Source organism: Cyanistes caeruleus, chromosome 3 (assembly GCF_971803275.1).
Source record: "Cyanistes caeruleus chromosome 3, bCyaCae1.hap1.1, whole genome shotgun sequence".
NCBI lineage: Eukaryota > Metazoa > Chordata > Aves > Passeriformes > Paridae > Cyanistes > Cyanistes caeruleus.
This window is the reverse complement of record NC_141703.1, coordinates 114640470-114668039: the sequence shown is the minus strand read 5'-3', so window position 1 is coordinate 114668039 and position 27570 is coordinate 114640470. Positions and strand designations below refer to the sequence as shown.

Genomic DNA, 27570 nt, shown 5'->3' with positions numbered 1-27570 from the left:
ACTGTATGAGAAGCACTGACAATTAGTCAAATGCCCAGAAAACCAAACACAACCCAAATACCAGCATTAACACAACAAAACTGCTGAATTACTTGCTCAAATATATAGCAAACCTTGCTTAAAGGAATGCCACCATCAGCCTGGTTTGGTTTCCTCCCTTTGGAGATGTAAAACAACTTACCTTCAACACCACATGGAAAAGCATTTATCTAATGGTGCAAAAAAAGATTTTCATCATATTTTAGCCCTGAACTTGCAACAAACCCCCACCAAACTAACAATTCACCACATACAGTTTATTGAGTCATTCCTGCCTTTGAGCACAAATCAAGCTAAAGCTATGAAGACAAGAAAAAGAAAAGTGACTTCATGCTGTTCTTTTGGAAATTACAGAATCACAGGGAGGTTTTTGATTTGCTTAGGAAAATGCATACCCATTTCAGTAGATACTGAATAGCAGGGAAGTCAGGAGATAAACGCTTTGCTTTCAGAGACAAAAATTTAAATAAACCACAAGTCTACAGGCTGACTGATCAGAAGTCTTTATTACAAAGAAAACCCCTGGTGTATCATCTTCAAGGATAGAAGAGGAACTTCTTGGCTGGGACACAGTCTCAGTCAGCACTGCTCCCCCACAGGACAGGCCACCCATGGCTTTCATCTCTCTCACAGCCTTTGCAATGTTCCCACAGATCCCAGAGGATTACAGGGCCAAGTTTCACATTTGCCATTCTCCTACAGTTCAAGACGTATTTCCTCTCAGACCTGCCTGTGCAGAGTAGCCACACAGGACTCAATCACGGTCAGTCTTGTCTCCAGGGCATTCAGTATTGTATCGACCTGCAAAAGAACCAGGGAAAGGTACTTGGTTACACACAGAATTTGAAAACACAAAGAGCATGTGTGCATATCAGAAAGGGCTCAAATCTGATCTCACATCACCAATTCTTTTCATATGATTCTTTCTCTGCTACTTTCATCCTTTTAAAGCTGACCCAACTCTAACATTCACTGTGTCCACACAGTAACTTTTGCCAGCCTTGGTAAGCGTCAAAGCCAAACACTCAACTTTTGTTAGACAACCTTCAGCTTCCACAGTCAACTTCTGCCCCTATTTGTTCCCAACTCTTCCTACCTGCAGTCACAAGATTTTAGGAGAGCAAAACATCAACTTGGTTTATGATGTAGTATTTCAAGACAAAGTTACAGCAAAAGCATTAAGTCCATTTGCACAAAAGGCAGAAGAAACATGACTAAAAGTGAACTGAAGATCTGGAGAAGTGAATGAGAACTAGCTAGAAACAATATATCAAATTACTGAGACATAAATAGGAACCTAATGCTGTGCTTGATAAACAGAAAATGCTAATTACCATGGAAACTGAAGGAAAAGTTACTGAAAATCTTGCATAACACAAGACACCAGTGACATGACGCAGTCCATGACATGTTACAATGCACTGAATTGCTCTGGGTGAAATAAGTTGTTCTGCAGAAACTATTGAAGCATATTAAGATTTCACAGAGGCAATTTAAACAAAGAATGATATAAGGTTATATCTCACCTTCTGCAGCACCTCTTGCAAGACAGCTCGACTTTCAAGAGTAAGCGGTTCCTCGTGAAGATCAGCTTCCTTCTCCAGGTTTCCTAGAATATAGCTATAGAATATATATAGAATATAGCTACAGAATATAGCCGAGATGCCACAGTTTAGATCATGCACTTGCCACTCTGAAGCTAAAAATCCAAACACGGCACTCCTCCAGAACCCTGAGAGACACCAATGGATTCTGGGGCTACAGAATACAGTGAAAAATTGCACAGGGAACACTGCAGTGCTGGCTGGGAGAAGCAGCATTACTCTCCAAGAAAGTGCTATAGGCTGCAGCCAGGTTAGTGCTTTAGAGGATTTTACTACCATGGAAAAAAGAAAGTATCATAGCTGTGTAATGAAGAAAAAAACCCCAAAACCACTGTCCAGAGTGCGAGGGTGAACATTCACAGCAATACAACAAAATTAATGGGAACTTCAAAAAAAAACCAGAAGACATTAAAAAAAAGACATTAAAACTAGTCCAGATGAACAGTCGCTGTCTATTAGAACAATGCTTGCATAAAAGAACTCTGGCATGAAGCCTTAATTCAGGATATAGCTATTGAAGAATACTTTAAGACCACTTTTAAGTACTATAAACCAACTAAACCCAAGCATGCTTTCATTTTCTAGACAGATTTTAAGACAGCTGAGTGAGAGTCTCAAGCACAGACTCAGTTGTCAGATTTGCCTTTGCCCACCTTAGCAAAGACAGAGCAGATGTGGCCAGTACAGGTCAGAGCCACCCCGAGTTCTGCCTGAGCCACTCTGGCCACGCTTCCTGCTGATAATGCTGACTCCTAACAGGCTCCAGGCAGGCCTACTTGGAGCTTGGTTTCTCTGCTCTTCCGATCAAATGAGAAGGAATCCTCCTGTACCCTGGACCTGGTGATATTTCCTTGGCTGGAATGCAATTTCTCACACAAAAGGCAGGCCTGGTTGTTTTGTTTTGCTTTGCTTTTTTTTTTTCCTAGGATTTTCCTTACACAGGTGATTTTCTTCACAACTGAGCACTATGATAACAACAGCAGCAGAACAGAAAACCACTCTGGGACAGAGCAGAGGAAAAAAACTACCTCTAGACTTGCCAGAGATATAACAGGAGCAGCCTGAGTGCGATGCCTGGTGGGTGAAGTGGAGCTGGCAGACTGACTCATAAATATTCTGCATTTACCTTTCAATAGAGTCAATACTGAAACAGAACAAATCTCTCTTGTAGTCGAGATGCCTTGGGGTGCACCTGTAGATTCTGCCAAGTGTTCTTGAGCAGCCAGAGCAGAATAAGGTTTCTACCACGCTGTAAGTAAGAAATAACATTTCTTCAGAAGAAAATAAAAGGAAGCACCTTTCTCCATCCATTTTCTAAAAATAATCATGCATTAGAATTTTTTTAAGCATACCTTCTTGCTTTGCGCAGTGTGAATTATGAGTACTCATCTTTCAGCCTGAGTTTGCAACAGCCCCTCAGGCTGACTGACCTCAGCAAGAGCATCAGAATCACTAAACTGGGGAAGGGACCTTAAAGCTCATCCCATTCCACCCTCTGCCATGGGCAGGAACACCTCCCACTGTCCCAGGCTGCTCCAAACCCTGTTCAACCCAGCCTTGGACACTTCCAGAGATCCACGGGCGGCCACAGATTCTCTGGGCAACCTGTGCCAGGGCCTCTGCACCCTCACAGGGAAGGATTTCTTCCTGATATTTCACCTCAACCCTCCTTCCTTCATCCTAAGGCCATTCCCCTCGTCCATCACATGTCCTTGTGAGAAATCCCTCTCCCTTAGGCTGTAAGCCGCTTGCATAGACCACCCCAAAGAACTGTTCCAGGCGCTCTCGGGGGCACACGAGTACTCCGGGCCCTTCACCGGCCTTATCCTCAGCGCCTTTCCCCAACTCCCCCGGGACTGCGCCCAGCCAGCACCGGCGCTCACCATCCACTCTCGCCGGGGAGCTTGGAGACCTTCCGCCCCGGGTCCACGGCCACGCTGCCGGCCGCACCTGCAGCGGGAGGGAAGGAGGGAGGGATGGCGGCAGTGACCGCGGGGACGCGCCGGGGTAGCAGGGCTGGCACTCACTGCGCAGCAGGATGCAGCCGCTCTCCTCGTCATTGACAACCCAGCTCGAGGTGTCGCCCACAGGCCGCCTGCAGCCGGAGCACATGAACACCATGGGCATGAAGGCCGCGCCCGCCCGCCGCTCTCGCTGCTGCTGCTCGGGCCGGCCGCCGCCCGGCTCCAGCAGCGACAGCGAGTTCTTCAGCTCCGGGCACAGCTCCATCGTGTCTCGCCTGCCCGACGAGGGACCGGCAGCGGCCTCCGACATCGCCTTCGAATCGCCCGCCGAGGAAGCGGCAGTGACGCCGGGAACCGTCCCGGGAGCGCCCCGGAACTGCCCGCCCGCCCCGCCTATGAGGTGCCCCCTCACCGCCCGGTGGGCGTTTCGAGCTTGTAAGGTCATGGAATCGAAGCAAAGGATATGGTTATTCCAGTACATCCTTTTCATACGAAGCGTTTTATCAGGTCACGCCTAATTCAGAGAGTCCAGGACAGCCCCTGTCTCTGCCCAGACCCCCCAACAACCTCACCCTGGGCATCCCTGGCAGCGCTGTCCAAAGGCTCCTGGAGCTCTGGCAGCCTCGGGGCCGTGCCCATTCCCTGGGGAGCCTGGGCAGTGCCAGCACCCTCTGGGGGAAGAACTTTTCCTTGACCTCCGACATAAACACCCCCTGGCAGAGCTCCAGCCCTTCCCTGGGTGCTGTCCCTGTCCCAGGGAGTAGAGACCGGAGCTGCCTCTCGGGAGAAGCTGCAGCCGCCCGTGAGCTCTTCCCTCAGTCTCCTCCAGGCTGAATATGTCAAGTGCCCTCAGCCACTCCTGGTGCGGCCCCTCCAGACCCCAGCCTTTTCCATCCAGATACATTCAGGAATGTTTCTCAGCCCAGCTGTGCTCAGGAGCTCTCAGGAATAGTGCGCTGCTCCGAGAGAAAGGTTTGTGACCCAGCTGGCACTTGTCCACCGTGTCCCTAGGTTATGGGACACCCATCTCACTTGAAAACACCCTGAGGAATAACATGAGTGTTTGGAAAGAAGTGAGGACTGCATTTTCAGGGCTGCTCTTACATCTCTGCCACACATTAATGCTCATTGCCACTATCTTTTTTCAGTCCCGAGGCAGTCCTTGAGCTGCAGGACCCCAGAGTGATTGGCACAGGCATCAGTTGTGCAATTCTTTCTGAGGGCACTGAAGTACAGTGAAGCAAAGCAGTGGGTCGGAGTTCTGAGCTGGCTTAAAAGGCACCACTGACATGGCTAACAGAACAAACTCCTCTGAGTATTTCTGGTCTTACGAATATTACTGGGATTACATAGATCCAATTCCAGTAGACGGAAGCAAGTTGAAGGTTAATAAATGTAAGTACTGTGGAGGAGTAGCTGCTAATCTATCTAGCACAGGGAAATTGTTGCATAGTTTGCGTCACTGACCTGGTTCTGTTTCCTTGCAATAGAGTCCATGCCAGTGCATGGTTTGGGTGAATGGGTGTCTGACTCCGGGCTTTATCTTAAAGTATTTGAAGCTTTAAGACTGCTGACACTAATTCTTGTTTACAAGGACAGATTTTTTGGGGGTCATTTGCTAAGGGGAAATTTGATGGCTTGTAAATCTGTAGTGTGGGGTGCTAGTTACCTGTGTATTACTGCCACCAAAGTTCACTGAAAGAGCAGAGGTTTTCATAAAAATACTGTTTTCATCTTGGGACAAGGCTGACATTGCAACTGGTAAACATTCAGATTTTTTGTAAAGGAAATGTATGTTTCCACTAGCCAGGAACAATAAGCTACAAACATATTCTTTGACCATTCCTCCTTTGATTTAGTGCTGCTGAACTAATAAAGTAATAATATCCATTCTTGTGAAAATTCTTTGCTGCTGTGGAAAATTATTCTGCAGTTTATTTTCAAAGAATATGAAGTAGCATTCACCCAACTCACCTTGCAATAGCTCGTTCCATTTCACACCTGGCTTTGCGCAATGTCTTTTTATGGCTGCTTATAGTGGCAAATAATTTTGGTTCTTCTAATGTAACTGCCCTGGTTAAGTTTTGCTAGGATAAAATGACAAGCTAAGTCATGGTGGATTAACCGAGGGTGGTGGATAGACTGACAAAGACCAAGAGAGAGCAGGTAGGGTGTGTTGGAGGTGTACCTGCTGCAGGTGGTGCTTTCCCTTGATTTCTGTCAAGCCTCTGCCTGTGGTTGCATCTTCTGTTAAGTAACAAAGTTATGGGCTTTACTCATTGCTGTTTAGTTTACTGAAGATGGCTGCAACTGTTCAGATGTGGTTTCAGAGACTAAACCTGTTTTCCCCAAGGTTATTACAGTGCAATTATTATATATTCCAGGAAAATGGGACGGCCTTTCAGAATATCTTCATGTCTCTCTCACTAACAATGCAAGAAACTGCCTTTCTGATGGTGAAGGTTGAATTAGCCTGTGTTAGGAGCTGTTTGTCCTTCACTTGCTTGGACAGCAGTAGGAAAAAGGAGCAGAAACTTACTCTGCACCACCTCTAGAAAAGCTTCTCTGTGCATTTGCATCAGATGAGGGTTTATTGCCTCCGATGTTAGAGCACCACACCTTAAAGAAAGTGGTGTGAATATCCACATCCTTCCATACAGAAACTCTTGCTCTCTAATGCTGTAGAGCAACATTTGGTGCTGCTGGGACCAGGCGAGTTATGAGCTGCTCCTCTGATTCTCTTAAAGTTAGGGCAGATTATTACACCCAAATTCCACCAGGGAAACCACAAACTGCATAGCTAAGCTAGATGTAAGTCCCTGGCACGTGGCTGGCATAGCAAACCCCAAAAATCAGGAAGAAACTTTTCCCCTGTTTTCTCCTGAATAAGATCTTCCTGCCATTTGGATCACCTGGTGCATAACAGAGGTGGCATTTGTGTTATAGCACTTCCTTCCGTGGCAGTTGATAGGCATTTCTTTTTCTTCAGCTGCCTGTTTTCTTGAAATTTGAAGAAACTGTGCTTATGAGACAAGATGTTCACCCTCTGTTAAATTTAATTTAAATTTGTTGAGTTTTTCAGAGGAAATTATCCCATGTGTGCTTATGAGTGATCTCACCAGCCTTATTTCCATTAAAAAGCAGGGCAAACTGATCTTGTGTTGACTTTTTTGTCTCACTTGTTCTCTCCCCCTAAAGAAGTAGAGAAGTCTGCCACCTTTGAAGCGCTTTTATATTCTAAGGAGATGAAAATAGACATTTTTCCATGTCAGCAGCCCAGGAGGAATAGAGACTGCATCCTCTTGGTACTATTATTCTTCTTCAAATATCAGGGGGAGAACAGTGGGTTACAAGTTCTAATGAAAACACCAAGGGAAACAATAGCACAGGTGGTTAGTTTTTTTTCTTGTTTTGACTAAAAGCACCAGTCAAGCAATCAATGTACTCTGCAGGTTTTCCTGTCTTTGCGTAATATTTATATTCTTACATCTCAAGAAGCCGCTGCTGGGATTATTTGCTTTGTGTGCTCAGGGCCATTGCTGGGACAGCCCAAGGGAATCAAAACAGTTGCCATAACCCTGTGATGGGATTGCAGCTCCCTAATTCAGTTTTTTACCCTGCTAGTTTTTTTTTTTTATTTTTTTTAATGTGAAACAGAGACCTGAATCTCTGCACTTCTTTTCTTCTGTTAGGTGGCTGGTCTCTGAAACTTTGTGAGATTGAATTTGTTGTATGAAAATGAATCTAAACCCAGATAAAAAGTCATGGTCTTGCTTTCTATTTGTAATGTTGTGCATCTCTCTCCATTTTGTACAAAAATAATGAAAAATCTTAATTGGCCCGTGAACTAATAGGCTATTTAAAAACAAAAATAGGCAATTGAAAAACACGCACAAAAGGTGATGGTAAAATTTAGCACTAGGAAAGCTTTTTATAGATTGGTAAAATAGAAAAATATGTTATTCCAGTTAAAAAAAAAAAAAAATACTAATTGCAGAATTTAAACCCAGGAAATTTTGTTTCAAGCTCTACCTGAGCCCTGGAGCCAATTTATTTGGCTTCAGTGAATTCCATGAAATGTATTAAAACTGTTTCTAAAAGATGAAGCCAAAATAGCTCTGATAGGGAATTCTATAAACGCAAACTCTTAATTTCTGTCCCAATGGTGTAGAACACTTCAAAACTTTGGGCTTTTCCAAATGACGTCCCTGGGCAAAGGAAGAATAAAATAAGCTGCCCCTCCCCACTGATATTTCTCAGTAGCCCAGCCAAAACTCAGGTTTCTGATAAGGGTACAGCTGGGCAAGCTCCAGTTTTGGGTTGAAAAGGAGCTGGGCTAATTCCCTTAATTATTAATTCCCTTAATTAATTCCCTCCTTGTGGCTTTGATGCCAACACATACTGAACTTTTTCACAGGGGAAACAGTCAAACATACTGGACCCATTTCAAAGAACACAATGTTTTCTGTACTTTCAGAGGGAAGATTTATTTTATCTTGGTCAATATTTGTCTCTGGAGTCAGTGACCCTTCTTTTTCCACCTCCTCTAAAGCCAGTCACCGGCTGTGAATCCAGGGCAGAGCACCCAAACTTCCCAAGGCCACCAGAGTGATCCAGGAAGGAGCATTTTTGAAAGAGTGGCCAGATGTAGTGTGGGGGCGGGAGCAGATTCATCCCCTCCCTCAGTAAGCCCAAGGCTCAGACAATAATTGGCACAGAACTGTAGCCTACATGAAAGAGCAGCTCCCTTTGCTCTCCCAGCCACCTCACCCTCCCACTAAACCAACTGTGAAAACACTTTGGCACTGGGAAGCCTCTTGTTCCTTAAATAAACCATTTTCTCTTGGCAAAGCAGGCAACATCTTGCACTATTTTATGGTGGTTGCAGGAGCACTGCAGCTGAATAGGACAAGGGGCACAATCTTGTCACTGCACTGATGTGCTGGGAGGGTCATGGGACACTTTGCAATAAACTTCCCTTGCTATTTCTCTTGGTATAGAATGCTTTCAAGGCTGGAATTCCATTCCTGAGGGCCTCTCCATAAAGATCCTGCAGGATTGGGCAGCAACCACTCAAGCTTCCTGCACCGTGGTAGTGTGAAAGGAACCACAGTCAAATATCTGCATAGTTCTAGTCACCAGAACACACTCTGGAGGCTTTTCCCAACACCTCCCTCATTCCTGTTGCCATACACTCTTAGGAGGCTCCCAAGAACTTTTACAAATTGGCACTTAGATTCCTCTTTCTAAAAGAAGAAACTGAATCAAATGGCACACCTTTACTAGAGATAAATCTTTTTGCTGTGTTTTATTTTTGCCATGGAAAATGCATGTGACAGAATTACCATGCTGTGTCCACAGACTCCATCGTCATTGCCTTTTGGGTCGGCCTTGCTGCATTTGTGACGTTTCTTTTCCTTATTTTACTGTGTATGTCCTGCTCTGGATCAACGCCAGCAAAGTAAGTATAACCAGAGCAAAAGGAAGTTAGATACTGGTGTGAAAAAAATAACCTGCAAGAAATATTCACTGCCTCAAGTGATCCAGTGTTTAGAAACACAATGTTTATCACTGCACAGAAGCGATACTTGCTCTGTCACTATTTAGTTGGAGTGTCTCTTGACCAACTAATATTCTCATTTATTGGCACCCTAGGGCCTCTGGCATGCTCACACGAGGTAACAAAAACAATAAAAAAACCACCACGCAGTTTACTCAAATAAACCACAAAGCAGGAGGTGGAGTAACAACACAACAGATGTGGAAATGGATATGAAATTGCAGGGTAGCAGAGGCATGTCACCAAAAATTTCCTGTTCCTAAAAAAGTGTCAGGAGAAGTAGGTGTACATGAAAATTTCAGAGTGTTTGGAAGACTTAAACTAAGTATTGATTTTTAAAGTTTTTCACTTTTACATCATGTTACCAAGCAAAACACTTGGGTGAAAAATACACATATTTATCCCTCATGTATTTCAATTTTTCTGAAGTGCCCAGAAATCATCAATTAAAACCAGCATTTGATTAGATTTGTTTAGGCTTTGAAACCATCCGATCTTATAATTTTTCTAGGCGTGAAACATACTGTAAGAAAACCATTTTAGGACTGAAGAAACTATTAAACCCAGTCACACACAAAACTTGTCCTTTTTGGTTGAGTTCTGTTTGTTTTTTAAGCCCCACTTCAAGTCCAATTCTCCCAGTTCCAGCACCGAAACCCAGTGAAGTGCCAGAAAGAAGCCAATGGTGTAAATTTCCACCCCCCTGCCCTGTCATCCTCTCTGCTCTGTCACCCGCCCACTGCCCTTGGCATGACAATCGTCCAGTATCTGTATGGAAACCTCATGTCTCTTTTCTTGTGATAATCCCGACACACCCACCCAACAAATGCATGCTCACATCAAGGCTGGAGAACTTTTACCTTCGTCATTTCTGTGCTCCAGATCCATCTCTGCCAAGCCCAGGGACATGCAGGACATTGTGTGCTCTCTGAGCTCGGCTGTGTCCTGGTGAGAGGTGGCAGCTTCTCTGGGCAACCTGTGCCAGGGCCTCTCCACCCTCATAGCCAAGAATTCCTCCCCAATATCCCATCCAACCCTGCCCTCTGGCAGTGGGAAGCCATGTCCTGTCCCTCCATGCCTTGTCCCCCTTGACTGGGGACAGCTCTTGTGGAGCCCCTTCAGGCCCTGCAAGGGGCTCTGAGCTCTCCCTGGAGCCGTCTCCTCTCCAGGTGAGCACCCCCAGCTCTCCCAGTCTGGCTCCAGAGCAGAGGAGCTCTATCCTTCAGAGCATCTCCACGGCCTTGGCTGCCTCTGGGCTTGTTCCAACAGCTCCACATATTTCTTGTGCTGGACCCCAGGGCCTAGGGCAGCTTTGCAGGTGGGCTCTTGCCTGAGCAGGGGAGAGGAGCAGAATCTCCCCTCTACCTCTGCTCATGCATTGTTGATGCAATTTTGGCTCTGCATGACACCCATATCTTCCCCCACTGTGAAACAGCAAGGGTTAACTCTCTTGGCAAGGGCACACTGCACTCCGCAGCAGAGTGCCTTGTTCTTACCTGCACATCTGCACAGAAACAAGTGTCTTCTAAAAGGCATATGCAACAGCTCTGTTTACTCATGCCACAGCTTAATCCTTAGATACTGAGAGGTCCTGGACCTGAATCCATGATCTGGTTGCACCACACACTTCTCTGCAATACCGAATGATTTGGTGCCAATTTTGATGGGTGAGTTCAGAAAAGGGGGGAAGGCTGATGCCTGTACAAGCCCCGCTGTGAGGTGTCTGTGTCCCAGTCCCTTTTGTCAGCACTGCCCTATCCCACAGAAACAAGACAAAAGGTCTGGAGCATGGGACCAAGGAATTCAAACCCATTTGCCTGCCAAGGCAGCTGATGATCACACTGCTGGGACGCAGAGCATTAACATTCGCTTCAATTATCTGTATTAACATCCAAAATGACACAGAAAAATAAAGGTTAGTGGCTGGAGATAGTTCCTGGCCAAGGCTGGAAATTCATGCAGTGGAAAGAGGACAGGGTGCGCTCCTTCCAGGTCTCCCATGCATTTCACTGGAGGCTGTGAAATCTTCTAGCTATCACTTTCCTACCAGATGGTGTAATGTTGGAGAGAAACCCAAGCTGGATGCCCAGGGTGTTGGAAGATCTGTGTGTTTCATCCCTCATCCATGTTTCTTGCTCTTGGAGAGGCTCAATCCAGGGCTCCAGGGCTCCCTGCTGGCTCCAGGCAGATCTCTTGCACTAAGAAACTCCATTCAGTATTTGGATGTGGTGCATGACCACCCTCACACTAAATCACAGATGTACAGCTGCCTTTACCCTTCAAATCACACTTCCCTCAAAAATGACATCAGATATTGCCACTGCACTTTTGTCCAAACACAGTCTGAAATTAGCTTCCCTGTCCTTAGAAAGACTTTTTCAGTTGTATCTTAGCGTAAGTTCTGTGATTCTGCCTGTGCCAATGCCAGTCGCAGCACTGCCTAAGAGTGATCTGGCTTGACCAGGTCAGTCTCTTTGGGTATTGGGACACTGGAATTCTTCCAGCCTCCTCCAACCTCTCTGATGTTCCAGGGGTGCTTAACAATTAACAGAGCTGGCCAGAGTTCTCCTCAGACAGTCCCCAGGTGTTGGGGATGCAAGTTCTCCAGCTGATTTTAAAATATGGATAGCTAGGTGGTGGTATTCAGCTAGGTGACAGACTGGAAAGAAAACATCCCGTTTGGTGAGATGTTGTTTTTTTTTTTTGTCTTGCTCCTGTCACAGAGGAAAGATATCTTGAATACACCTGCAGAATAGCAAAGGAAATGCCAACCCTGCCTACCTGTGTTGGGCCACCTGCTGAGACTCTGGGAGCTTGTTTCTGCTTTTTAATTACTCGGCTCGGCTCGGTTCGGGAGAGCTCGGAGCCGCCCTCTGCGCTCCCCGGAGCTCGGCTCGGCTCCCTGAGGGCGGCGCGGGCAGGGCCGAGGCGCCGCGCGGGAAAGCGAGGCCGCCTCACGTTAAAGGCGCCCAGCTCGGGGTTTTCCTGCCACCGCACGGACAGGAAAATTGATCCACGAACACCAGAGGTTTATGTCCAAAAAGGAAACTGGGGAGTACTATAACTTTATTCGAATAAAGGGAGAGGCCATGGGCATTTCCTATGGGTCTCTCAGGTTGCTGGGAGGACGCAGTCTGCTTTTTATCCTCATTTCCCGACTGCATTTCCCTCTCTCTTCCCCACTGGCTGAGGTACTTGAGAGGTACAAACTTCCCGAATCTCCTAATACAGACCCCCTTTCAATGTGCATTCCCTCCAGCCCCTTGTTTTTCTTTGTGTCTCTGTTCTTTTTCTCTAAGTCCAGGAATTTAGCACGGCCTTGGGTGAGCAACGGAATTCCTCTGGAATTTATGGTTCCATTGATTACTTCTTTCAAGTGTCGGTATCTGAGTTTATCTACCAGCAGGCCCACAGTTTCTTTGTAAAGACATCTCCTTCTCATTCCTTTCAGCACGGCTGCGAACGGGAGAGCGGGGTCGGGCAGGAGTTCATTAGGCAGTGACAGCACTCGCGCTAATTAATGGGCACGAGAGCACCCAGAGCAGCTCCCGGGACGGAGCGCTTGCCACCGGAATGTTTTGGAATCACTGTTCAATCCCAGAGGTTTGAAGTTTGGGAATGCTGTGGGACACATCCAAGGTGTCAGTAATGTTTTTTTAAAGCAAGCCCCCAAGGAGCGGTGGAAGAAAACAATAAATAATATTACCTACCTACTGTCCGTGTCCTTGCCTTTTGTGATGTTGGTCCCTTCCAAGGGGTAAATTAACCTCACTTGGAGCTTTTGCTGCTGTTCTTGCCCGTGTGCTGGAATTCAGCAGAGTCTTTGTCACTTAACACATCGGGAAATAGTTCAGCAGAATTTCAGTTCGGCTGAGCGTGGCTGGGCTCGGCTAAACACGGCTCGGTTCGGCCGAACTTGGAACTGCCCACTGCATTACCCGGACCTCGGCTCGGTTCGGGGGAGCTCGGAGCCGCCCTCTGCGCTCCCCGGAGCTCGGCTCGGCTCGGCTCGGCTCCCTGAGGGCGGCGCGGGCCGGGCCGAGGCGCCGCGAGGGAAAGCGGGGCCGCCTCACGTTAAAGGCGCCCAGCTCGGGGTTTTCCTGCTGCCGCGTCCCACGGGCGGCCCGGCCACCGCACGGACAGGAACGGGAGAGCGGGGGCGGGCAGGAGTTCATTAGGCAGCGACAGCACTCGCGCTAATTAACGGCCACGAGAGCCGGAGGCTGGGTTCGGCAGAACTCGGTTAGATTCGGCCGAGCTCATAAGGTTTGCGGTTCGGCCAAACTCGAGGCATTCGGTTGATCTCACTTCGGTTCGGCCGGCGTCGTAAGGTTGGCCTTGGTTCGGCTGAGCTCAGCTCGGTTCGGTTGAACGCGGCTCGTTTCGTCTGAACCCAGCTACGTTCGGATGTATTTAAACAAACTCGGCTAAACAAGACTGGGTTCGGTAAATCTCGGGCAGTTTCGGCTCTTCGGCTAAACTCGTCAATCATCGGATGCATTCGGCTATCATCGTCAGTTCGAGTAACCTCCGCAATTATCGGTAGACCTCGACCATTATCGGTTGTTCGGCTAATAGCGGCTATTACCGGCAGATGTCGCCACTCTTCGGGACAGCTCGGCTCGCTTCGGCCGAGCTCGGCTGCACTGAGCTCAGCTAGGCTACATGCGGCTGAGCCGGATTCGGCTCACAGATTCCCTGATGTCAGCCCCTAGGAATTCTGCTTGACAGAAAATGGAGCCGCTAAAGGGCTTGCGGGTTTTTAAAGAAATAGAATTTTTAACTCCAGTCTTGGTACAGAGCCGATGACTCCTTTAGGCCAAGAATATTTATATGTAGTAGCAATTCCCTCATTTTAATCTCATTTTTATTTAACCCCCCAAAAATTCAATACATATCACAAGGAATGTACAGTTCTGGTTTTCCCCTGTACAGTATTTGGACAAGGGATCTGGGCACAGCATGCAGTTGTGAGTCCACTGAAAAAATTCTGATTTACATGTCAAAAGCTCTCCTTCTGGCACTGCATGTTCACCTACCCTCTTGGCCACATTCGAGAACAATGTATCAGATTTCACAGGGAATTCCCAAGAAAACTCACCTATAATCAATGAGCAGAAAATCTTTTGGGGTTTATTCCCATCTCTCACCTGTTCCAAGTGGAGGGAAGATGGGCCTTTGTCGCACACTGTGGCAGCAGTGACGGATCAGGGTGCTTTTATTATTTTTGCATTAGAAAAATAAGGGTAATAAAAATAAACCAGGTGATATAAATGTCTTTAAAAGCCACTAAAGCTTTTTAAACTAAACCCAAGAAGACCATCATGATTTCCAAGTTCAGGCTCCTATTCATACTGGTTGTGGTATGATGAATGCAACCAGGCTCTTCAGGAAACAGTAAATCATCATGACCAAACCTCTTGTTATTTGCACTTACACCCCACTGGAGGAAGCTCTGCACCCTTTTTTTCCTATCCTGTATTGGCGTGAGGATGGGTACTAATGACACACACATGCACATACAGACTTTCTGGTTCTTCAAAAAGTTAAAAATGCCTGTAATGAAAACAACAGAAATAATACTGTGTTTCAGATTGTTCAAGAAAAGGGAACTGGGGCTTTAATGTCCCACTGAGAGATGTCGAATAAAATCTTCCTCCTGAGTTTGCACGCAGTAATAAAATACTGGTTTTTATGACCGAACAAGTTAAGTCTGTATGAGAACAGCTCAGGAGGCTTTCATGGCTCACAGTGATGATGGCAGAATGCAGAATGTTAAAGTGTTAGTTCCCCAAATTAATGCCCTGATGTAGCCAAATTTTTTTGCAAAGAGACATAATAGTTTCCTCTCCTTGTTTCTGAATTCCCAAGTCATCCTGTAATTCATAACCTGCATTAGTGCAGACCAATCTGACATGGGTAAGTAACATATCCGGCTCCTGTGCTCCAAGCCACATGTCCCCAATGTAAATGGAAGTCAGGAATACAGAAACAGCTGTGGAAGAAAGATGAGAGAAAAATCAGAACAGATATTCCTCTATTTCCACACAGCAATACCAAGCCAAGCTGTTTACCTCCAGGACTATGTTTTAAAATAGTTCCCCAGCTCTTTTCCTAGATGGAAAATCTGGAGTGCCTTTGCCCATACAAAGCCAGTGATCCTACTCACAAGAAGGAACAAACCAGTTTCCTGTTATATCTGGAAATCAGTTGGAATTCTGATCTGCCAGATGCTATCCTTGACCAGCAATAGGGGTTAGCAGCCAGGCCCATGTGGACTTGTTTTTTGCAGACTATTCTCCCTCTTGGAATTATATTTTTTTATACCTTTTGTTCCATTTTAGCCCTTGAAAGGGAAGTTTCTTAGAGGGAGTGTGAGTGTTGTAGTGTCAGAAAACCTCAGTGTGACCACGCTCTGTGCTGCCCACCCCTGCCCACATCCCACCAAAGACACAGCTTCTGTTTTGGGAAGCCATGAGCCTGGACGGATATGGAAAAACTAGTTAAATGGATTCAAGAAGTCCTGGAATTTCCTACTTCCTCCCACCACTGCCTCGTAACACGAGTGACAAGAACGAGACAAGCCACCTGTCTTGTCCGCATCCTCTTCTGTCGTTGCTGACAGGCACAGGGATTTCACAAGCTTGTGGAAGGTGCTGGACAGGCCCTGTTCCTCCATGAGCTGGAGCATGATGGAGCTGAGCACCCCGAGCTCCCTGGAGAGCCCAGCTGAGGTGCTGCTGGCCTGGCAGAGCCTGCTGTAAAGCTTGAAGAGGTTGTTCCTTGCTGTCTCATCCCTGAGCATCTCCTGCGTGGCTGCCAAGTGCGGTAGGACATGGTTCCGCAGCCACCTCAACGCTGGTGACACGTCCTGCTCCCTGAGGAGGCTCTGCCCAGCCAGGGACCTCAGCAGCCACTTTGTGACAACATGAGTGGATGCACAGGTGACAGCCACCGCCTCAGCCTCAGGTTCACCGGGTCTGAGGGTCTCCCCTTCTTGTGTGGAGGGTGGTGCCAGGAAAACAGGGTCCCAATGGGCAAGTATGGAATTCAGATGTTCTCTGCATTTCTCCAGCTCAGACACTTCCACATCTGCAGCATTGTCATCTTCCACCTCGTTCTTTTTCCCAGTGTGACGATACACATGAGATGAGGTTTGAGGTTTGTTCTTGTCTCTAATATTTTCTGTAAGAAGAAAACCACCACCAAGACAAAGGTCAGATACCCCAAAGGATTCTCCTGTTACAAAACTGTGCAAGTAAGGTGCTCTCCTGCCTTGATTCAGTTGTTACAATTGCAAGCACCAGCCTCCTTTGGCAGCCTCCCAGAGCCTGCCCTGTTCCGAGGGGCTCCTGGAGCTCCCAGGCACTCCAGGCTGGAACCCTATTCCAAACTGGATCACCCAGCCTGGAGATGGGAGAAGCTCCTGGAGCCTGGAGCACACAACCCACACAAGACAGTAAGTTCCAAAAACTCTCCTCATGTCTTTCTGAGGAGTTTGAAAGGGTGAGAAAAACATTAGAAAAGTTCCCCAAGTCCTGATCTTTTCCTTTCTTCAAAACTGATGACAAGAAAAATCAACTATTTAATTTTCACTTGCTTTATTTATTTTTTTTTTTTACTTACACATTGCTTCAGACCCCCATCCACACTCAGAATGATTCAAACCTTTGAGCACAAGCCTCCAGCACTTTTTCTTTTACAGTTTCATTAAAGAATACCATTTTTCAAAGCCTGATATGAGCTTTGCAACTAAGTTTCATTTTAAAGCTCTTTCCCTTTTTAAACTGTGTTTATCCAAAGCTTCCAAACTGTTAATGTTAGAAAAGTTAGAAATCACTTTCGGATTAGGCAAGGAAGATCTGAAAAACACCTTTCCATTTCCTTTCCTCCTCCCTGAAGCTGTACCAGTCTGACAGAAGGCATTAGTACTGTCTCCAGAGAAGTTTGCCTCACTTGTACTGTTAGTCTGTAACAGTTGCCACAAAAGATGCTTTCCTTGAAGTATTTTAGCACTTACTGAGCAATTCTTTGTTTTGGTACTTCTGAGCCAGGGCCTGCAGATCCTCCTGTAGCTGCAGGTCTTTGCTGAAAAGGCTCCACTTGTGCAGTAGCAGCAGCAGCTCCCTGCTGGAGAGGATGCTGTCGTTGACTGTGAAACGCCCCATCTCCCTAAAAGCCTCAACAACAACAGCACGGTATTCCAGCACGGAGCTGAGGGTACTGAAGAACTCAGTCAGCTTGGCCAGATCAACATTAGTCCTGTCAAAAGAAAACACAAGTGCCATGTATTTTCCTGCACACTAATTAATAAGTGCAGGTTTTAATCCTTACTTTCAGAACAGCCAGGAATTAAGGACTTGACAGCAACAGTACATCAAATTTTACTTTATTCCCCATGTATTCAAACACCTAAATACTCCTGTCAAAGAAATCTCATCCAAATTCACTACACAACACACAAACTGAAGGTGAAAAAAGGCATTTATCTGCCAGAGATAAAAAAGTCCTCCTGGTCTTAATAAAGTTCAAACTGGACAGAGGATGAAATGCAAACCCACTAAAGCAAAAAATAAAACAAAGGACTTACCTAATATGTTTGATTAATGTGACCAAAACATACAGAAATTCATTTACAAACTGAATAGGAAGAAGTTTCCTGTTCTGGGACTGATTCTTGTTTTCTCTCTTGTCTCCTAAATTTGTTAGCCACAGAGTATGGAGTAAAGAAATAATTCTGTTTATCACCTTGCTTTCCAGAAACCTGAAAAACAAAACAAAATAAACAAACAAAACAAAAATCAAACCAAACAAACAAACAAAAAGAAGAAATCCACATTTGGAAGGCAGATTCTCACCAGCAGCTCATCCACAGGGGACCATTATTTTAGGGCACTTCTGGTGCACTTGCCTGAACCTGTCAGGGCACTCTATGCAGAAGAGATTTTCTGTGTATGTGCTTAACATGTGAGGGAGAGGCAAGGGGAGGAGGCAGTCTGTTCCAGACAGCTCAGATCCATTACTGTGCCACTTCCTGTGCAGCAGGTCCTGTGACAGGATGTGAACTGAGGGGGCTTGAAATTTAAAAGGTAAAGACACCAAGGTACCATTTTGCTTTCTCAGTTTTTCAAGGAAATGTTTTCTAAATCCTTCCTACCACATCCTGAAAGGTTGATTCTGTTTTCAAAACCACGAGGGACCCCTCAGAGTTCAGCAAGTTCTGCCAGTACAGCTCTTGGTGCCCCCCTGTCTGTCACCCTTGCTTTCATACTCAGCCACACAATTATTCTACTATGGACAGTAAAATTGTTCCCATTTCTCCTGTACTTCTCTGGTTACCTTTTCTCTAAGCTGTGCAGGACCCACGTGAGGAGGCTGTGATCCTGTATCAGCTCATAGGCAGCTCTGGTGACACGAGCAGCACTTTGCAATATCTCCAGAATACGACTCTGAAACGGAAAACAGAACTTGTTCTTTTACAGTCAGGATCTAATTATCTAACACAGAATTAGCAACTTGACTGGTATCTGATCAACTTCAAGTTAAAATGCACACCATCTGTTCTCAACAGCTCCAGGAAAGGAAAGACATTCTCTGTTCAAAGCTTCATACCATAGGTGCTACTCTTATAAGAAGTCTTCAGGTAGCAGGACAATTTTATCTTTCTGTCCAAGGTTTTGATACCTGAAATACTCAGGGGTTGATGCTCACAAACCTGAGAGCTCCTGGCACGTGAGTTTCCCTCCTGCTGAAGCACCGCTCAGGTAACAAATGTGCTGCTTGGGGAATAGAGACCCTCCAAAAAAGAAAAGACCCTGACTGTAGGAGCAAAACCACAGTACCCACATGAGGCTCCATGATGGCAGGAACCTGGTCCAGTTTCAGGGGATTAGGATGTGACTGGTTTAGACAGAAGCAATTATTTCCCTCTCCACACATACACAACAAGGAACAGATTTTCAAGAGGGCAAAGGCAGAGTCAGCTGCTCCTTTCTGCTTTGTATTTGAGATCTCAAAGCTGTGCAAACATCTGTGGTTTGGGCTTTTTTTTTGTGCTTTCTTTTTAAATTCTTACCTGGGAGCCCTCATCACACAAAGGACTGTTGAAAAAGGAAAGAATGATCTGGAAAATCCTCTGGTAGTCATAAAGCTCATAGCAATGTCTGTCACGTAGCCCTTGCCCAAGAAATCTGAGGATCCACACACGCTCTGTTTTGTACTGGAAGCCACAAAGAAAAATACCACCATCAGACATTTAGACAGTTCCAAATATTACCTGCTCCTAAGAGCACAAAAGCCTGGTTCCTTGTGAGTGCCAGCTCAGGGCTTACCATAGCTTGTTCTGGACTTCTCAATTTCCACTCCTATCAAATTTAATCACTAACATCCACCAGGAACAGTCAGTTTGCAGCCCAAACATGCAGTGAAAAAGGAACTTTATAAGTTGCTGTTCCTAAAATACTTCAGTTGAACTCAATGTTACTAATCTAAGCTCAAAGATGAATGTAAGCAAGTTGGGGCAGAATATTCTGTTTATTGTGCTCAAAGAGCAAACACAGCACAACTCATTGTGTATTATGAAGAAACACATTAAGTATTAAGAAAACAACAAAAACCCCACAGAAAATAACATTTTTAATTCCAGCATGAAACAAAAGAAACATGCCTCTAATTAACCACCTCCAGGAGAATGAGATTTCATTGTATTTTTATTGCTTTTTTCTATACATTTCTGAAGAAGTAGTGGATACCTAAAATGGGACTCTTACCTCCAAATCAAAGCTGTAGAAAAGCTGGAAAAATCCTGGTACTTTCCTCAGGTCCAAATACTGGTGTGACAGAAGGAATCTGTTTACCTTTATGTACATGTGCTCCTCTGTGAAGAGAAAAAGCTGGCATTGTGGAAGAGGACAACATTCCCAATCCACAACCACGGACAAGAATAAATGGAAGCTGTACTGTGCAGTGTTCCAAGCTGGGAGAACAGCCCGAGAACTGCAGAAGGCCTTCGCTCTGAGGTTCATTATATTGCTGGCCATCCCGCCCATTCACTTCCCCAGAATGAAAAGCTCAGTCAAGAGTGCATGAGCACAAAGCAGGTGAGGAGATCAACATTCCCCAAGGCCCTGTTTTTCAACCCAGCAGTGACACACACAGGAAGTTCCAGTACCTGGCTTCAGGATCTGCTGTGCCACACGAGCGATGTAGAGGCTCAGGGAGAAGGTGAACCTGAGGTTTGGCTGCCCGATTCCATTCTGCACAGCATCCAAGAGATACAACAACTGCAAGAGCCCAGGGAGAGGAGCCTGAACCACAGCCCAAATGACCACAACAGGAGCATGAATACATAAATCAGCTTCTGGGCCATTTCATAGACCATACAGGTCAAATATCAATTCCACCAGGATTTCCATCCCTACAAGCAAAATTCCCAAGAATTTCTAAAACATATTTCCCACTTTCTCTGTCCACTGATTGTAACAGGAGGAAACACAAAGCAGTAAGGGAGAAACAATGGGAGGTAGGATAAAAAGCTTCTTTTAGCTCTCTCACAACATGCATGTAGGTGGATGCGCAAGGCACTATCTCTCCCACACATGCCTGTGACCTACAAGGTCTCACCTGCCAAACTGGCAATGGAGCTGAGTCTTACCTGGCTCTTCTCTCGAAAGTGAGCCCCTTCCAGATGGGAGCGGAAGGAAGCCAAGACAAAATACGCAGCTGCTCTCATGTTGGAGTCATAGCTGCTCAGGGCAGCCACTGTGAGACCCAGGGCATTGACTTCCACAAACTTGTGACATGCCACCACACACTCTGTGAGGGGAAAAGAAACAGAAAGCACCTGCTGCTTCTGGTGCAGCAGAACTCACACCTGCTGTGTGAGTTTAGCGATAATATTCATCTATTTTCTTGTCATTCACACTGAAGGTCAAGAGGAGGTTTCTAGAAACAAATATTCCTATTTAAGAAGGGACTGCAATCTTACTGCCAACTACCTATACTTGGTCCACTAATTTCCTCCCCTATGACTGCCCACGCAAAATTGTGTGTGTGTGTGTGTGTGTATATATAGTTATGTTTAAAAAATCACAGATTATTTCTGTCCCAGAGCCACCACTCTGCTCTCCTTCAGGCTGCAGCTCTGGGGAACTGCTGATGTGCACTAACCATTCACACTGTGGAGAAGTGCCACAGAATGAAATCCAAGGTTCTCACTTCAGCAGTCCACAGGAAGATTTATTTGGAAGACCTTTCTTCACTGAAAACATGCAGTGAACCTGGAGAGTGTGTTCAACAACTAACATAAAACAACAAGCTCTTATTAAAAAACATCCCAATTTAATTATATGTCTGACATACAGCTTGTTTAAAGGACCTTGAGAATCATGATGGAAAAGCTGATTCACAAGATGTGTATCAGAGCTATAGATAGAACTTGCTATCTGCCCAACCCCAGACCTTTTCCTCAGCAAGCATTAAACACCGTGCAAATCCATGTTTACGTGTTTTGATGGCACTGTGCAGTCAGGACAAAGAGCAAATAAATAAAGAACTGAGAATTCCAAGAGCAGCCAACATGGTTTACAAGCACCATGGGACCAGGATGTATAAATCACTTAGGCCCTTTAAAAACGCCCCTCTAAGGACACAGACTCTCACTCTGTGTGGAGAAGCAAAGAGGGCTATTTCCTCCTCTCCAGGTTCAGATTTAGGACAGCCACCATCTCTACAGCTCCACAAGAACATGATGTACAGCCATTCCCTCAGCCTTGGTGCTTCCCACATCAGCAGCCACTGACTGGCTGCAGTGCTGCTGGGGCTGCCACAGACACCAAATCCCTCCCTCCACGGGGTGGGTGGTGCTGGCAGAGTGTCCTTTTTCCAGCTATCAACACTAGGCTCCAAAGACACCAACTGTCCATGCTTTTCATCCCTGTGAACCTCAAAGGCCCAGCATTAACTGGATTGTCTAAGATCCCTCCAACTGCAAAATGCCAAGTAGTTCTGGTACCTTTTCTCCTCAGAGGACTTAAGGACAGCTCATTTCCTGCCACCAGGATTACACAGAGCAATTCAAACCATAGCTAAGGGCAGGCTAAGAACATTCAAACAGGTGCTGAACTTGCAGGGGTCTGGGTAAACAAAGGACTTGCGAGTGTGATTTCACTGACAGACACTAACAGCCTGCCAACTGCTTCTAACATTGCTGTGGAAAGCCAAATCTAGCTGTAACTACAGCTTAACCATGCTTAACCATGTGCTTAACCATAACCAATGCAGGGAGAGAGCTACTTAGGAAAGTCCTTAGGCTTCTTGTCTCCCTTTGACCTCTGAGGGCTCTCTCTATGGACAGTGTGTCCATGAAGCACAGCAGGGATGTGCACGTGCAAAGATGAGTCATGTCAGACAAGAAACTTGCTGATAATTCAGAGCACCAGCCTATTTGTGAAACACACTGGCCTCATGTCCAGCTCTCTGGTGGAAAATGAGTTGGCTGAAAAATGTTCTCCTGCTCTATAACCACAGCCTGTACCAGGCCAGATCTCCAACCAGTTCAGTAACACTTTTATTCAGCGTAAAAGTTAGGTACAAATTCCTTGCAGCATTAGCCCTTGGATCAGGAATACCAGAGCTCCAGGTGCAGCTCCTGCAGCAGAGCAACCTGACACTAAATACCAAAGAGAAACACTCATTTTACCTGGTCTGGTCAGTTCACTGAAGAGCTGAAGTAGAAAACAAGGATCATAGAAGTCGTCAAGGCTCTTGACTGATTCATCTTTATATAGTGACTCTTGTATCCCCTGAAACCAAATCCAAACCAGTATTTGTATGAAACAACACCAATTTCAAGCTTGGTTTCAATTTCCACAACCACCTCACCCCACTATAAACCATTTGATACTACACATGTAAAATATGACGCAACGCAGGGCGAGACATGCTTGTGCTTAAACCCAGCTTTCACTATGAGAGTATATCAACAACCAGCTCCCCTGACCAACAGCTACAGAAGCAAGTCAGCAAAGTGTAAGAAAGACTGGAAAGCCCATTGCCAGTGGATCCTTAGGCTGTCCAATCCTGGTCTCACATACGTGACAACCTCTGCAATGCACAATCACCCCTGCTGACAAGATGTGGCCCGTATCTTGCAATTAATTTGGGAAGGGCTCCTAAAGAACTAATTCCAGCCTTCCTATAAATTGAAATTACTCTCCTGATGGAAACAAACTGCAGTGTATTACATGGACGCAATAAATGAATGGCTCAAGGCTCTTTCTGCATATCCAAAGAAAGGTAACCAGGGACAGGCTAAACCAAAAGCACCTCTGATGGCAGCAGTCGGCGATGCTGAGGGAACGACAGAATCGTTTTCATCATCTTCTCTCGATCCAGCAGACACAGAATCTCCTCCATGCTTGGCTGCTGCCACAGGGACTTCCCCAGACTCTTGCAAGTCTTGTGATGCTCCACAGCAGCTGGACCCCACAGCAAGATCCTTAAACATTGTTAAAGGTAAAAGCATTAGGCAACAGAGCCAAAAGCAATTACAGAGGAGATGAATCAGTACTGAAGTTTTGCCTTCACTTGCAGTTATTACCCTGTGGGACTTGAAACTAGAACTCATTTCCCTGGCAACACCTTTTCCATCCATTGCAAAGCTTTTCAAATTTAGTCTGAGGGATTTAGTCTGAAGGTATCTCATTCACCCAGAGAGAGAGAGACTCTGCTCTTCCCCATCCATCCAAGTCAGAATGTACTCATTTAGAGGCACTTATGGATTTAACCTGTAAGTGCAGGTAAGAATGACAGCAGCTGCATGACAGGGGTCCAGACCTAACTCAGCTGTCTGAGCCAGTGCTCTTGCACTGCTGGTGGTATTTCTGCTCCTACCTCCAGGACAGAAAAAAGCTCGGGAGCAAGGCAGACCGACCCACAACTGTTGGCAACAGACTTTCCTGTGCACTGCTTGGGCACAGGAAAGGGAAAAGTCCACTACTGACTTATGTTTCAGCCTCCCATCTGTGAAGAGACCCCTATCGCGAGTCCAAATGATGGAGAGTGAGTGACTCCCAAAATGGAGTCACCCCATCTAACCCACAGAGACACAGAGGTCTGGGCAGCGTAAGAGAATTACATTAAGAATAGGCAATCCATAGTAAAAATGTTTACAAAAGCAACATTCACCTTTAGGTTTGACATTGTTCATTGTTTCCTTCATTTCAAAATAAGACCCTGGAAAAATACCAGTTGTTGAGACTGTTGTGTAGTTTGCCCAACAAAGTAAGGTGTTCAGCTTACCTGGAGTTTATAAGACTTTGATTATTCTTCTCATACAACTGAAGCAACAGCAGTATCTTCTGATCTAAAACCCAAGATTGAACGCACAGTTAGTGACCTGTGGAGACAAGAACAAGATGCAGAAGAAAGTGCCTTTGCCAGGCTGACACTCACCCACGGTGCTCAGTGTGGCCCCATAGGCTCCCAGCAGCACTGGGAGGTGACTGCTCCCACAGAGAGAGGGGCTGAGCTGCACAGCTGTCAGCAGAATGTCCACCAGCGCCTCTGGAACAAACACAGTTTGAGCCCTGCAGCTCTGTCACACAGGGCACAAATTAACACCCCAAGACCCACTCCAAGTGGATACACACAGCACCAGACATTTTACATCAGCACCTATCTCCAGAGACACCACAGCCCACTTCCCCAATGCACTAAAGGGTGATTATGAAACATTTCATTCAAGGGAACACCTTAAAACAGTATTCCCAAGCTGAATGCACAAGTCACTCAGCCAGGTGAGGTCCCCAGTGTGGAACACACTACTCTGCAGAAGCTTTCCATGCTTACACACCTGCTCTCTGGTTAAAAAGGAGTGCTGTAGCCTATCTTGCCATAGCTCCACTCCTTCCTTCCCCAAGAGGGCATCTGGAATGCACTCAGGAGTTGCACAGAGAAAGGCAGACATGTCAGCAACCTCCCCAGGGACTTGAGAATTCACAGGAAAAACTTCTAAGTCTGCATCCCAGCTGCAGTAAATACCAAAATGCTTCAGCACTGTGTGTTCCAGCAGTGCTCAGCACTGCAGGTGGTTTGTGAGCCACAGTAACTCTCTCCTGTGGGGTACAAAAACTATCCACCTTTGCTCTGTAACTAACCGAGAAGGAGAAAATAGAAGTGCTTGGATTCCTCAAAAGCCAACAGGTTGTCTACAGCACACTCAAGACTCGACTCCAGATTTCTCTACTCTTAGTCTCTGAAAAGGCCTGGGCTTTGACCTTAGCTATGTGCAGGAATATAAAACGCATGTAAAAACTAAAGAGCTCCTAAAGTACCAACCTAAGTGAATGCACTCATGACACCAAGCTTCTGCAATACTGCAGCTGGTCTCAAAGAATTTATCCTGCTGACCTACAGAAACACACTCAAAAGGTAAGACACATACATACAGTAAGCAGCAAAATCTATTCTTTACTTTTAATTTCACTAAATTAGTGATTTCACAAGAGCTTTTTTTTCTCTTTTCAGGTGTTTTAAAACTCAAAAGCTCGTTTACATGTTGCTCATCAATAAATACAAAACTTGTTAGCAACATGCTGGCCTGAGAATTTCCCCCCCTTTTCTTACACAGTTCCTTCAATCACTGAATCTCAAACCCCTCTACACTGGAGAAAAGCTGAGGTCTGTGTAGATTAAATGTGTCTCAAGGTCAGGCAGGATTTCAGTTGCCAGTGAAGAAGATACAAAGCCAATCCTACACATGAACTAGCATCCAATTTATATTCCTTTGGAAGGGTATTCCTCATGAAAGATTGCAATATGAAATGCACATAATTTAAATTGTCATTTTTGATAAAACTTGCAAAATCAACTTTAAACCTCCTTTTTCAACCTATTTTAAAACAGGTTTAAACATCACATGACCTATGTGCTTCAGTAGTGATCTTACACTAACTGCCTTACAGAAACCAAATTAATCAATCCATGACTTCAACTGGGTTAAAAATACCAGAAAAACAAACACAACCCCAAACCAAAATAAAAACCCAGACCCATCTTTCCAGTTGTTTTAAAAACAGAAGCGTTTCAAACCAGCATAAAATTATTGTAACATTTGGATCTAAGCACAGATACAATTTAAATGCCAATATTCTGGAACTGTTACCACTGTTAATAACTCTGCAAATATGAGTGGGTGGGTGTTACTGGATAGAGAGAATACAATGCAAGAAAGACAAGATTAACTGTATCTAGTATGGGAAAAAGATGACTAAAAAATACCTCTTGTCTGGATGTTCATGCCATCATCTTCTCTTGATCTCAGGATGTTTGACAGAAATAGAGAGTGCTGTGTGACCATCATGTGAAGTTTGGAGAGCTTGATTAAGCTCTCACTAAGTGAGGATTCTTTCTTGTACAATAACTGGATGGCAATGTTCAGGACCTTCAGAAATGTTTCATCTCTGTAACGGTACCTTTGGGAGAAGGATCACAGAGAAGTCAGATCCCAACCAAACCCAAGGAAACCTGCTTGAAATTAAAAGCTGTTTAAGAAATAAGAAATTTGCAAAGAAAATGAACTTAGTAAAAGCAAACCAAATTCAAATGGAAACACTTACTTGAGTCCTGTCTTGACAAGGCTGCACCAGTCATCTGGGTCTGCTCCTTCAACCAAACACTGTGTGCAGCAAGTAAAAACACTGGTTTACATTTGGCACATGGAGCTTCTACAGCAATTTTTGTTCACGGGACACACTAAGAACATGCAAGCCAAACACTCACATGGCATGATCAGAGGATAAGAGGGAAAAAAAGCTCTTGGATACAACAACCCTAACTTTTCATTCAAAGGAAAGTGCAAGTGTTTTGTTGGTCTGGGAGCAGGGGAACATATGGGCTGTATGGAATTAAAAAGCAAACTGGGCATAGGTTCCAAAAACTCAGTGGCTCGAAACTCCTCAAACTCCCAAAGTGCGGAAGGAATCACAACTTGACAAGTCAAAGCAAGAGACTGGGTACCAGGTATCTTGTGGGTTAGCTAAGCAAGCTTGGCACGTGGCACAAGGGATGGCTGGGTGTATGTGTTCCTTACAACTGATGTGCCCTGAGGAGCTGGGAACTACAACAAACCTTGGTCTGGAGAAGACTGACAGCTGAACACAGCAACAGTCCTGGGAATGCAGGTGCCAACCTCGCCAGGCTGGAAACATCGTCAGGATAGGATGCACACTGTGAGGTGGCCCCAGGGCCTGCAGAGACAGCCAGGTCCTACATGGGAGTCTCAGCAAAAGCCAGTGAGAGGGCAAAGACATTCAGTGCTCAGAGACCTTCAGTGTTATGTGTCACAGGGATCTGTGTTTAATGTACTCAAACCAAGGGAACAGTACAGAGGGAGTGATCAAGT

The 27570-nt window shown here is 45.5% G+C and overlaps 2 protein-coding genes across 9 annotated transcripts in view; both read right to left on the bottom strand.

Moving 5' to 3' along the window:
• Positions 1-526: 526 nt before the first annotated feature.
• Positions 527-4917, bottom strand: MIS18A (MIS18 kinetochore protein A). 3 transcript variants are annotated; one of them, XM_086883770.1, is made up of 6 exons: positions 4180-4601; positions 3671-3738; positions 3527-3593; positions 2770-2892; positions 1566-1659; positions 527-840 (listed from the first exon to the last, which is right to left on the bottom strand). In XM_086883770.1, exons 1-6 carry the CDS (start codon positions 4509-4511, stop codon positions 760-762), a joined length of 765 nt encoding a protein of 254 aa, XP_086739896.1. In that variant the 5' UTR covers positions 4512-4601; the 3' UTR covers positions 527-759. The 3 variants fall into 3 exon arrangements, 2 of the variants coding, with proteins under 2 accessions (XP_086739896.1, XP_023801605.2); XR_015285280.1 differs by having other exon boundaries at positions 1566-1648; positions 3671-4917; XM_023945837.2 differs by having other exon boundaries at positions 3671-4917.
• A 9100-nt stretch (positions 4918-14017) lies between these two features.
• URB1 (URB1 ribosome biogenesis factor) overlaps positions 14018-27570 on the bottom strand; it is a 40917-nt gene continuing 27364 nt past the window's right edge. For all 6 annotated transcript variants that reach the window (XM_086883730.1, XM_086883728.1, XM_086883729.1 and 3 more), the window contains 15 exons: positions 26786-26844; positions 26448-26641; positions 24621-24731; positions 24468-24531; positions 23493-23664; positions 22867-22969; positions 20821-20981; positions 20338-20449; positions 19937-20043; positions 19243-19386; positions 18507-18616; positions 17758-17931; positions 17188-17429; positions 15756-16352; positions 14018-15162 (listed from right to left, as the gene is read on the bottom strand). In XM_086883730.1, coding sequence (XP_086739856.1) covers positions 14951-15162; positions 15756-16352; positions 17188-17429; positions 17758-17931; positions 18507-18616; positions 19243-19386; positions 19937-20043; positions 20338-20449; positions 20821-20981; positions 22867-22969; positions 23493-23664; positions 24468-24531; positions 24621-24731; positions 26448-26641; positions 26786-26844 — 2562 coding nt within the window. In that variant the 3' untranslated portion in view covers positions 14018-14950. The remainder of the gene's footprint in view (positions 15163-15755; positions 16353-17187; positions 17430-17757; positions 17932-18506; positions 18617-19242; positions 19387-19936; positions 20044-20337; positions 20450-20820; positions 20982-22866; positions 22970-23492; positions 23665-24467; positions 24532-24620; positions 24732-26447; positions 26642-26785; positions 26845-27570) is intronic.